The sequence below is a fragment of the Euprymna scolopes genome, chromosome 12, assembly GCF_053919585.1.
Source record: "Euprymna scolopes isolate OS-2025 chromosome 12, ASM5391958v1, whole genome shotgun sequence".
Taxonomy (NCBI): domain Eukaryota; kingdom Metazoa; phylum Mollusca; class Cephalopoda; order Sepiida; family Sepiolidae; genus Euprymna; species Euprymna scolopes.
Window position 1 is genome coordinate 56,201,443 of NC_136493.1, and position 13,854 is coordinate 56,215,296.

The 13,854-nt window shown below is 32.2% G+C and overlaps 1 protein-coding gene across 7 annotated transcripts in view; it reads right to left on the minus strand.

Annotated features, from left to right (window-relative positions):
• Window positions 1-13,854, minus strand: part of LOC145291298 (calaxin-like) — a 174,636-nt gene that overhangs the window by 23,549 nt on the left and 137,233 nt on the right. For 6 of the 7 annotated variants that reach the window (XM_080136981.1, XM_080136980.1, XM_080136978.1 and 3 more), the window contains one exon: window positions 12,508-12,660. In XM_080136981.1, the coding sequence (XP_079993107.1) occupies window positions 12,592-12,660 (69 nt within the window). In that variant the 3' untranslated portion in view covers window positions 12,508-12,591. Of the gene's footprint in view, window positions 1-12,507; window positions 12,661-13,854 lie in introns of those variants that run through there. The other variant, XM_080136979.1, reaches the window with a different exon arrangement.

Consider the following 13,854-nt stretch of genomic DNA (forward strand, 5'->3'; position numbering starts at 1 on the left):
TTTTGTAGACATTTAGAGCACGTTTGTCAAGAAAAGTATTCGAAAATCATCCACCTTGATATTATATAAAAGGACACTTATTTTATAACCGGTGTATACGAAATAGGAGTCATCAAGAGATATTTTACCGGCTGTAATGTATATTTTATAATGTAAAAATCGAAATATGTATGAATATGATTAACAAAAATATTGGTGCTTGCTTGTGTAGATTGTAGTCTTTGAAACCAACTCATTTTATGTGAAAACATTATTACGTACTTACGTGTTATGTCGAAATTTGTATAAATTCCAAAAATTACGAAAAATGAACCAGTAAAAGATGTGCTAGATATATATTTACCAAAACATCATCCACAGTTGTAATTATTTTTCTACGATCTTTTTTTATTTTTTAATGACATTTTCACCCCAAACAAAGCATAGTGCCGTTTTGATAGGGGCGGGGGCTACTATCTGACACATAATTTGCAATTAAGTAGGGAGTTGAGCAGCAAGATGTTTGTTTACATTACACTTGAACTTTTGCATGTCAGTACAGTTAAGAATGCAGGAATCCGGAAGGGAATTCCAAAGTCTAGCAGTTCTAGGGAAGAAACTATTAGAGTAGAAGGCTTTCTGGCATCTTGGGATCTCTACTGTGCAGGGAGCAGGGTTGGGATTTTGCTGCTTGCCAAGTTTGTCAGGGGGGGGGGTACAAGTGCTTGTAGTTCTTCCAAGCACCTACCATTAAAATACTTATAAAACAGGCAGAAGGATGCAATATTTTGTCGATGAGACAGAAGTTGAAGCCTAGCTGACAGTGCAAGACCTCTTAGATTGGCAACTCTCTTTTGAACCCTGTCTAAGAGTGAGAGACTACTAGCGGATGCACTAGATCAAATGTGGCAACAATACTCCATATATGGGCGAATGAGAGCCTACTCTCAGGCATAAGTAATTTTCTGGCACAGTAGAGAGAGCCCATCTTCTTTGCAGCAGCTTGGCAATACCCTCGATGTATCTATTCCAACTCATGTTCCCTGTGAATGTTAAGCCGAGGAGTTTCAACAAAGTACTTTCAGGTAATGTATCATTAACCATGGCTATTAGTGCAGGTTTCTTGTAATTATTAAAGGAAAGAAGCTTAGTCTTAGCAGCATTTAACGTGATTGTCCCCATTCCACTACAGACTGGAGGTTTTCTTCTGGGGTTTCTGCCATTGCCTTGGATATGTGTTCATTTATTTTTTCCCTTGTGTCTGTTATAGAGTGTGGTGTCATCAGCAAATATATCCATCGCAGAGATTATTCTATCAGGGAGGTCATTTATGACTATCAGGAGTAATAAAGGTCAAAGGATCGACCTGAGGCATACCCGCATTGATATCATATTGTTTTGGCATACAACCATCGAGGACACCCTGGAGTTTTCTCTTATTTAAGAGGGATTTAATTATGTTAAGTATTCATCCAGTAATACCATATGATCTGATTTTCCTGTGCCCATTTGCCATACTCTGTCAAAGAAGTGTAAGCCATGTTTATTTTCAGAACAGTTTCCGATGATTCATTGTTCTACACAAGTCCTGAGTGGTGACTGGTTTGCAGTAGACAGAACAGTTTCCGATGGTTCATTGTTCTACACAAATCCTTGGAGTTGACTGGCTTGCAGTAGACAGAACTGGAGTTGGAATTCACAAAGCAAAAGATTCTTCTCGTGTTCGGACGGCGAAAACATATGCGAAATTGCTACAGAAAGGTTTAATTTTTATGGAGCAATTCTGGTTTCTGATTGGTTGGTAGCAGAACGTGAATTGATTCGATTTGTCAGTTCTTAGCAGCATCGTTTATAAATAGAATCTCCCGACTATGCGGGATCATACCCCATAATAATCCAAAATCCACAAAGGAAAATCTGGGTGATAGTGGTCTGCTAGGTCCAAAGTAGAGTTGGAAGCTAGCTAATGAGCAAGCAAGTTAGCCTTACCGATTGCCATGCAGACAACTTCAAGATTGTTGGATAGGGGGGGGGATTGTTGATTACCTATTATTTACTGCACTGTTATAGATTTTCCAGAAATCACAAGTTTCTAATTTTTGTGCTTCATTGCGTTTTCTGGTGGTCTCGGTATATTCTCTCTTAGCTGTAGCTATTTCTTATAAACTTTTATCTATTTGTTCTGGACTTATGCAAATAAATCTGCAGTATGCATGGTGCTTTTGAGTAATGACAGCTGTGCAAGTAGAAATAAACCATTGAGGAGAGTGAGGTTTGCTATAGAACTTCTGAGTAGAAACATATGCTTCAGTTGCCATTTTGAACCATTCAGTGGTCTCATTTGTGCACTGTTCCACAGGAAGAGAAAAGATATTTCCCCACGGAGCATCTCTGATGTGATCTCTGATGACATCCCAGCCATCCTTATTGTAGTACATTGATGTTTTGAACAATGGCTCATCAACTTGGTGTTGAGAGTTTAAGATGATGTTTATCATTATCATAGTATGATTAGCATTCCTGAGAGCAATGGGCATTTGTTACATAATTCTCAGGAATTGTAGTCAGAAATAGGTCAAGAAGTGAGGCTTGCTGGCCCTGATGGTCTGAGAGACAGGTGGGGAAGTAACTGTCTGTGTCCAGGAATGGGATATAGAAAAGTTATGTGTGATGCTATCAGCTGTGTCTGTGTAGTTAAAAAAGCCAAGCCAATTACTATGGTGGACATTAAAGTCATCAAATATATGTACTTAGGCACTAGTGTCTAGGGAAAGTGCTACATCTATGCTGTTACAGACGTGATTGATTAGAGTACAGTCCTGGGTTGAGGGAGAACGGTAAAGAAAATTTAAGTAGCTAACATTGTTCTAAAGTTAGTCTAAAACACATGAAGGTCCATCCACACTTTTGACATATGTCGTGTTATTATCTAATTTACCAATCTAACTGTTACGTGTATAAAAATGAGTTTTGAATGTGAAATAACCACATAAAAATGATACAACTAAGTGGAACGTTTAACAGATTTACAAGTTACGATTGACTTTATGATATTTTTAACCGCTGGATGTGCGATGATAAGTCTCTCGGTTTTGAAGCATGTGTTTTCGTCTCACAGTGTCATGATGGACTCTCCTTTTCTTTGATAGAGGCGTTGAATCAAGATTGAATTTTTTGGTCTTATAAATCCAAGTTTTCGTTCTTATCTGGTCTTCCATTGTCAGGTCCATACAGAGGATGAGTTGGCCGAAATGTTGTGAAACCACAACTATGAAAGTGAGGATACCAGTCCACAAATAAATACACAAATTACTCATCTCAAAGGATTCCAATAATAAAATAATATAATGTAATAAGAGTACAAAAATGCTTAAAAAAAGAGAAAAGGTGAATCACTCATTCCATTGTTATGCCTTAATTTGTTTCAGTTTGTGTCTATCCATTGCACTTTTGTATTGTAAATGACCTTTATATATACACACTAAACAATGCTGCAAGCAAACTACATTAACCTTTTGATTTCCTACATGTGTCCATTTTAAAAAATCCTTTTGATTTACATGAGATTAAAACTTAGATATGTACACCATAAAAACTACTGCCTTTGTTATGTGTACTCTGCCTATTCCTTTTTGTTTGCCAATCAATCACATTTTTGAATTTTTGAGATGAGGATTAGTTATTTGTATTATTTGGATTTATCGGACTACTGTTCTCATCTTGAGTGTAATTTTTACAACGTTTTTGTTGATGTAACCTCCGGCCTTCTTCAGGTGTATCTTGTCGAACTTGGGAATGTTTCTGTTGAACTCTGAAATTTAGACAGAATTTCGAGTGGAACCCTTTATTTACTTCACGGGGGTAGCATGCTTTTGTTCGATCAGCCATGACTGGATAGAGGTTGGCAAGTGCTCGACTGTGCTCCAATCTATGGTACCCCCTCACCAAACTTTCACAAGAAACATTTGTCTAGCTGAAAACACTATCAATAATTCCCCCATTCTTTATCTGTGCCTAAACCTAAATGTAGATTCCATGAACAAAGTTTCTTCCTTAGAACTGTACGCCTGTGGAACTGTCTTCTGTTTTCCTGCTTTCCAGCTGACTACAATACAATCTTCAAGTTCAACGTAAACAAGTTCTTGATAAGCCATTCCACTTAAGTTAACAAATTTACTGAATTTCCATTAATAACGATTACTATATTGTCCAATTTTACTACTGTACACTCGTTAACCCTTAATCTCGAGTGGCCTCTGGGCCTTGATAAGTGGTGATGCCTATGTAAAATAAAAAATTGTACTTTTTAGTTGCCCACACTGAGGATTGAACCTTCAGGAGAATATCACTTTTTACTATTGATTTTTCCAAGTATTCTAACTACTGCGCCACGGGTTTGAATAGAATAGGAAAGACCTTTGACTCACTTTTTCCGGTTGTAACAGCAACATTTATTTCCTCATTCTCCCACCATACGTGACTTCTTGTTAAGGCTGTTACATCACTTTCACTTCTAACATGATCTCAAACATCATCCACGTCTCTAATGTAATTATCCTAACGTGCTCTTTCTCCTTTTTATAGTCTTTTCCTTTACCAGTAACATCATTTCACATGCGCACCCACGCTCTGTTATACTATAAATGAAGTATATTTATTTATCTAAACCAGAAAGTCATAGGAAGTGAATGGTGTGAGTTAATTCGAAGTCTCCATCCAATTGTTTCTGTACTCAATCTGAAAACCTCCACTACGTGTCCTTTACTTAATCTATTACAATCCTTTCCACTGCCTTTTCTTAACATTCATTCATTTTCTTTTTCATATTCTATTTAATCTATATATATAAAAGCGAAAATGTGTGTTTGTATGTATGTATGTGTGTTTGTTTGTATGTATGTATGTGTGTTTGTGTCTCGCAAAAACTTTCCACACAGGTCACGGATTTTCGCCAGATCTTCTTTTTTCTTTCGATTTTTTAAATTTTAATATTGAAGCAGGGTTATTTAAGCCATTTTTCACGTGTTTTTCAGATTTTTTTAACGTTCGTTTTTCTGTTTTGTTTACTTTGCTTATTCTTAGGTTTTCATTAACACCCCCACACCCGCCCGACCACACACACCCAAAAACACCCGGGCAACGCCGAGTACCCCAGAAGCCAATTTTCACGTGTTTTTTTTTTTTTGGGGGGGGGGGTATTTTTCAGATTTTTTAAAGAAGTTTTAACGTTCGTTTTTCTGTTTTCTTTTTTTGTTTTTCCGATTTTTACATTTAACATCGTTCGTTTGCCTTACGTTAGTTTTTTTTTGTTTTTTTTTTAATATTTACTTCTCTTATTCTTATGTTTTGGCACACACACCTCCAAACACCCGGGCAACGTCGGGTACCCCCCCCTCCGCTAGTCTATAATATAAGTCTGACCTGCCTGTTTAAATGTATGTTGGATGTTTGTATGTCTGCCTAAAACTTTTGACAAAGGTGACGGATTTTCACGAGATTGGTATCGTTTTGAAGCTCGACTCTTCAGATGACAAATATCGAAAAATTGCAGAAAATATTAATTCCTTTACCTTCAACTGGGCACTTTTCTACAGGGAGGGGTCACTTTTTTCGCCGATATTTTCTAGCTTATAAACTTTTGTCTATTTGTACTGGACTTATGCAAATAAATCTGCAGTATGCATGGTGCTTTTGAGCAATGACAGCTGTGCAAGTAGAAGTAAACCATTGAGGTTTGCTATAGAACTTCTGAGTAGAAACATGTGCTTCTTTTCGATTGTTTAGCCTTAATTTGAAATTATGTCACTTCCAGTTTGGCGATGGGCGCAATAGCAAAGACGTCACTTTTTTTTTTCACATTCTTTTTCTCCTTCGCGGTACGGGTTCGAGCCTGTTTGCCTGCCTACTACCACTTTTTTTTTTTTTTTTTGCTCAACACACACCTCTAAACACCTGAGCACCCAGGCTAGTGTAATGTATATGAAAAATTCATGTTACATTCGGTATACATTATTTCAGGAAACATGTTTTTGTAATTTAAAATACATTATTTCAGGAAACATGGTTTTGTAATTTAAAATACATTATTTCAGGAAACATGGTTTTGTAATTTAAAATCAATAAAAACTTTTTCCAATTCCGATTAATCGTTTACATGTTACATTCGGTATACATTATTTCAGGAAACATGTTTTTGTAATTTAAAATACATTATTTCAGGAAACATGGTTTTGTAATTTAAAATCAATAAAACCTTTTTCCAATTCCGATTAATCGTTTCAACATATATATATATATATATATATATATATATATATATATATATTAGTGTTGAAAAATTGGAAGATTTGCAGGTATAGGAATAAAAAAAATTGATGCCTATTTTCCGATGCCAAAACGATTCTTTTAATTGTCTTTTTTATTAGATTTTGTTTAAACCACAATCTTCCATTGCTATAATATAATAATGATAAAATAATAAATATTTATTGATTTTAAATTAATTAATTAAATTGATTTTAAAATCAATAGATCCTCCTCTACAAGTGTATTTTGACATTTAGGAAAAAATATGCATATTTAACATGTGTTTTTATGAAAATCGGGGGAAATGACAATCTTATAGTTAAATAATTAGAGATTTTTAAATAATCGGAATCGGATTCAGTAATTGTATCGGAATCGGGAATTTAGCTCAAAATCAGTATTTATATTGGAATCGGGAAAAATATTGGAATCATCCCATCACTAATATATATATATATATTTAGTAATGTGATTGATAATTTAAAATTCAAATTAGAATTCAAAATTAAAAATCTGTTTCATAAGAAGGAACAACAACAAAGTCAATAATTTGTACGATCGTTTCAGAAACAATGTTTTTATTGTGATAGACATTAAGCCACGGACAATAATTTTGACATTTATGAGCTACAATCAACATCCAAATGAATGCTTTGACGATAATTACAGTTTTCAAAAGGCGAACAATTAAAAGATACATCCACCTTGCTTAAAAAATTTCTAGGTTTATTTATGGTGTCTTTTACATATAAAAAAAAAACACCCAATACTTTTGCTGATGAGGAGACTTTGTTTAAAAAAAACTATATGTCAAAATTATTGTCCGTGGTTTAATGTCTATCACAATAAAAAACATTGTTTCCGAAACGATCGTACAAATTATTGACTTTGTTGTTGTTCCTTCTTATGAAACAGATTTTTAATTTTTAATTCTAATTTGAATTTTAAATTATCAATCACATTACTAAATATATATATATATATATATTAGTGATGGGATGATTCCAATATTTTAATTCTAATTTGAATTTTAAATTATCAATCACATTACTAAATATTAAAGTAGCTCTAGGATATTTGCCTATCGAGCTTATTATATATCTGAATTACAACGAGCACTGTTCTTTTCTTGTATTTTAATTAAATTAGTAATTTTACTATCACATTAAAATACACTCTGCTCTTTAGACTACTGTTCTACCCCCTTTAAATTATATATATATATAACATTTTTTTTAATCAACTTCCAGATATTCTTATTTATTATATTTAAAAATATTATTTTATTTTTGTCCAACATTTTTGGAATTGTAAAAAATATCAAGTTCACATTTCACATTTACAGAAGCTCCATCATTTAACACAAAAGTATTGTTTTTTTAATTCTTTTTTATTTCCTTATTTTTTAATGAAAATGTTGAATTGAAATAATAATTTTATGTGCTATAAAAACAATAAAAGGATTTTGGTGCAATAAAAACAAAAATAGAATGTCTGCCAGTGATTATAACATCAAATTAAATTTCTTTTTTCATGACTTAAAAAATTAAAGAAAAATATAAAGTACAACTTAAGACAATTTTATCAAAAAATGGTGCAAATATGAACCTCACCGCAAAAGCTCTTTAAGATTGATTAATATGTAAGGAGGTAATATGGTGTTAATGGTAAAAATAACGTTCAATAAGTAATGTCCCTAACCAACTTCTCATAGCAGTAGAACAACAGACATTGGCACAGTTAATAGTATTTAAATCTGGAGATTTTTCTTTTTTGTAGAACAACCCAAGTTGGTCCTCCAACCATGATATGACTTTGGAAATCAAGGTTGCATCATCTGGGAAATGCTTTCCTTTCAAAAACAACTTCTTGACTGGGAAGAGGTGAGAGTCAGAAGGGAAAGCCTATGAGTGCTTATAGTTTTTGTGTAGTATCATCATTGGTAGCAATAGCATTTTTATTTAGCTACCCTTATAGTGCACATACCTACTCTTCTGGCCTGCACTTCAATTTTGATTGAATGTACGTGTGTAGAGGTCTGCGCCATGTTGTCGAATGCGTATGTATTAGGCGGTTGACATCAATATTCATACGCCATGATTTACTTGTTACGCGTATGAAAATAGTTCTATGATAACACTACAGTGGTGGTGGTGATTATCATTATCATATGAAGAATTTATACATTTTATTGATTTAAAAAAAAAATGAATAATTTATTTACAGTAAAATTTCTTATTTGAATTATTTAAACTATTATCCTCATTGTGGTTGTTATTTTTCACAATGCATGTCAATATAACCTCCAAACTTATTCAGGTGCGCCTTGTTGAACTCGTAAATCTTTATATTCTCCTCCTGTCCTGGTACAGAGCATATCCTGAGCTAGTTCAGCTAGCTTCCTTCAAAGGAGGAAGTTTCCAAGAATATCAAATTCATGTGCAGTTCCCAGTCACATTTGTATCTGTTCAGGCGAAATAATTTTAATGTTAGTTTTTGCAAGATGTCGTTGTCATCCTCACATAGAGCTTCTGGTATTTTCAAATGGTCATCCATCTTGTTTTATTGACCAGACTCAACATAGTTGAACCTTGATAATGTAACAAGAACTGGTATGTTAACATAATTATGCCAAAACTTTGTGTCAAACACAGAATACATTAATATGATATTATAATAAAGTCGTATTCTTGTTTTTTGTTTCCAATTTAATTAATACAAGAGGTACACTTTCACAAATTAATTTTTATCCTGAAAACGGACTTATATAAACTTTTAGTTCAGCATGATTTCTACATATACTATGCATTCAAAAGAAATCTATGTTAAATAGTTAACCTCATTTGCATATTACATTAAAGAAAATCTATTTTAATAATTAGCTCAATGTTATTAATTGTTTGTTGTCAACATGAATATAAAAACAAAGATGAGAATATTAGTCAGAACAATACAGATTATTAATCATCATCTAAAGAATTTTTAAACATGTCTATGATATTTCAATATGTTTTGATACATGTTCATCACAAGACAATTGAAGCAAATAAGGTGTTCATTTACAAAAAAAGAATCCCAAAGCTAATAGGCCCTGCACTATCAGCCAAGCTCCAACCTCTGTCCCATCTTCGCAATGTTCCATCCCTGTGCCTGTTTTACAAGTACTTTAATGGAATGTGGTCTGATGTACTCATATCACTTTATATATATATATATATATATATATATATATATATATATATATATATATATATATATATATATATATATTAAATAATGGAGTAGTCACCAACAATGTGTATTTTTTAACATTATTTTATTATTCCGTGTCTTGGTTTTTCATTGAGAATTATGTTTGGATCATTGTAATAATGTTTTTAAGTCATTAAAATCGTTTTTACGCGTGTTTCAGACGTTCTGTGAAGCGTCCTCGTCAGAAATTATTTTCAAATGTGTTGGAGATGTAAAAATGGCAATTTTCATAGTTAATTTTAAGTTTTTCCAATAAAAGAGTAATAAAAATTGAGCATGCTAATGAATAATAAACACTTACAAGCCTCCACCCTTGGAAAAACTTCAAATTAACTACGAAAATTGCCATTTTTACATCTCCAACACATTTGAAAATAATTTCTGACGAGGACGCTTCACAGAACGTCTGAAACGCGCATAAAAACGATTTCAATGACTTAAAAACATTATTACAATGATCCAAACATAATTCTCAATGAAAAACCAAGACACGGAATAATAAAATAATGTTAAAAAATACACATTGTTGGTGACTACTCCCTTATTTAAATATACATCTTTCTTTCGTTGGAATTTCTTAACCCATTTTATATAAATATATATATATATATATATATATATATATATATATATATATATATATATATATATATATATATATATATATATATATATATATATAAAAATCCCACTCCTTCACTGTTAAAGTCCCGAAATGCTAAAAAAGCTTTTTACTCTAATAGTTTCTTTCCTTGGATTGTTGGACTTTGGAATTCACTCCCTATTTCCTACTTCCTACTCCCTGACTATACTAAGCTGTAGAAGTTTAAATGTATTGTAAACACATATCTCACTACTCAACTTCTCAGTCTCCTGTTAGATACTATCTCAAATAGTAAACCCTTACATCATAGTGGCAATAGGTCTTGTCTGGAGTGAAAAAACTGTATAAAATAAAAACGCTTTTTTACTTTTGATATTTTAAGAGGGTAATATATTTGAATATCTCTTACATAAGAAACAAGTATTACGTTTCAGAATTTTTGAGATGAGGATTCATAATTTGTATTATCTATGTATTAATACGATAGCATGTGTTTTCTTTTGTGTGTCACGCTTACATCTGGGTCATTTATTTGTTATGTACTTCCATTTCTTGTCATAAATAATTTTACCAAGAATTCTTCATAAGTTTTGGTTTCGGTTTTGATTATAGCTGATGGCACTCCAGTAATCTATTTTTTATTTTTTATAAATAATTTTATCAAGAATTCTTCATAAGTTTTGGTTTCACTTATGGCTGAAGGAACTCAAGTTATATATATATATACATACATATATTTTTTTCACAAGTTTTTATTTAAATTTCGATTCAAGCTAATGCACCCAAATCATATAGATATATTTTTTTTATTTTTGAAATCGCAACTTTATGATATATAAAAATCGATAGAACATTAACTCTTAATTCTCACCTGGAACCATAGAGATTCAACGTCTCTATCAACTGCGCTACAGGTTGAATTTTTTGGTCTTATAAATTCATGTTTATTTATTATCTGATCTTCCATGGTCGGGTCCGTACCGAATGGTATATATTATTTTAATTGGAATTCATTATTGAGATGAGTATTATTTATTAATTTTTTATTTATTGCGGACTATTATCCTCATCTTTTTCTTAGTTGTTTCCATACGTTTCCGCCAACTATTCCTCTGGCCTTCGTCAGGTGGTAACCGCGACGGGATAGGAACTCTGAATCTCCTGACTGCAATTACTGCCTTCTGTAGTTGTCGTCTCACCACGTTTTGGCCAAGTAAGCCTCTGGCCGGCTTTGGGTAGGATTGAAACCGCTATCTTCAGACAATTCTCACTTAGTACCGTAGAGATTCAACGTCTCTATCAACTGCGCCACGGGCCCCGAAGGGCGATCAAGGTAGAATTTTTGGTCTACTACAGAAGGCAGTAATTGCAGTGGATGCAGTCAGAAGATTCAGAGTTTCTGTCCTGTCATGGTTACCACCTGACGAAGGCCAGAGGAATAGTTGGCCGAAACGCTGTGAAATAACTAAGAAAAAAATGAGGATAATAGTCCGCAATAAATAAAAAATGATTAAATAATACTCATCTTAATAATGAATTTCAATTAAAATAAAACTTCAACTCTATAATAATATATATGAAATCTGCAAGAATTAAAATATCATATTTAAGCATACTTTATGGCCAGGCTTTGCCAGGCGTTCGTGCTAGCTTAGATAAATAAATTTGCAGTTTTAACAAAATAGCTACAATAATATTAGAGTGTCTCCATTTACACTGAATATCTACAGACTGCTGACATCAATATATTACATATGAATCAGTCCCCTAGTTTCAATTAATTTTAAAAAATTTTATGGTTTAAAATTTTTTAGGTAAGGATTGATAACAGGATTGGAATTTCCACAGGTCTTGCTAGTTTTGGATTATTCAAACTACTGTTTTAATTTTGAATGTTATTCTCACACCGTTTTAGCTAATATAATTTCCAACTTCTTTAGGTACATCTTGTCAAATTTGTGAATCTTTTGTTGAACAAAATTCTGAACAGTACCCTTTATTTAATCCATGGGGATAGCTTTCACTTATTTCCTAATCGATTACCAGGTAGAAGTCTTAAGTAATTCATAATTGTGTTCTTAAATTACCTGCACTGAGGATTGAACCTTCAACCTTTAGAAGACTTGTTATTTAGAATAGGTTATATTTAGCACTTATATCCGTTATGCTATAAGTTTTTGCAAACAATTGTAGTTTGAATTTTACAAACCTTAAATCTAGGAGCTTTTAAAAAAATTAAGCAAAAATATAAAAAAATTTACCTTGTTTTAAACAGTGAAAGGGAAGAGGTTAAAGGAATGGATTCTGGGGCACGTGATTGTGTTACAAAAATCCAATCACCAAACAATTAAAAAAATAAAGAAACATTTTCTTTTGTTTTTAACATTTTTAATTAGAAAAATCACATACAACTCACAAATGTTGGATGGAGAAAAAAAAAATGGAAGCAGTTATGCAACATCACATTGATGACCCGGGATATTCTTACACATCTGTGTTGTCAGGAAGAGTTCTTTTTGCTATGATAAAACAAAAATAAATATCAGTAATTAAACTAAATGATATTACAGTGTCAACTTTTTTTGCTGGCATTTATTTAAATATGTGTTCTCTGAATTCATATGGCTAGATATATTTAAATGAGAGAAAAGATATATAACAGGCAATTAATATAAGTATAACAATTAACTGTAGTGAATTTATATATATATATATATATATATATATATATATATATATATATATATATATATATATATATATATATATATATTGTGGATTGAACGGCACCGGTCAGTACTTAATGCCCATGTAAATGTCTTTAATTTACAGACCGCAAGACAAAAGTACCTTGTGCCATAAAAACCAAAAGATGGGATAGATGAACTGAAAAAAAAGGGAATATAAAAAAAAAAAGGGAAATAAAAAAAGATGTTTATTATCTTCAAAGACCTCATTTGCCCCCCCCCCGCTTATAACCCCTACCCATGTTACATTCTAACTTTGTAAACGAAATAAGAAAATGTTTTTGTTTGAAATATCAGTTCTCGACGATAATTCTTGGCCTGAAGATGTAATCTCCCAACGCGGGTGATTACAGAAACATGTATGCACATATGTAGCCATCAATGTTTGTATAAATAAATTTTATATACCTGCTCTGTTTACTCATTGAGCACTCTTTGGCAGACACATGTTGTTTCATTGGATGTACTTCTAGGAAACTAAACTCTACTGGCTAAATATATATATATGGCATGAGCATAGGTAAATGTCTCCCAACCCCTAACAAAAAATAAAAATAAAGGGTGTCAGAATCAGCATAATGGCAAAAACGAATTTTAACATTTATAATAAAGTTTGATTTAATGATAGATAAATCAAATCATTTTTTTTGTGTGTTGTTGTATTTTAAATATGCGTGTGCCGCTTCAATATGCAAGAGAAAGATTAAATCATTAAATGTTTTATGAGATGTTCGTAGTTCATGGATTTAAGTGTTTAGATTTTTTGAATCATGTATAATCGTGAAGACTTAATATGTATTTCTTACATATAGTCAGATAGAACTTGAATAAAAACTGTAACAACAGATGAAAATGAAAAACCTCCTCCGACTGAGGAACTCATGAATTCTTTAGAGAAAAATGTTTCTTCTTTTGTAACCAAAAGGAAATAAAATTTTTTATAGTTATATAATATGTAGAAGGCGG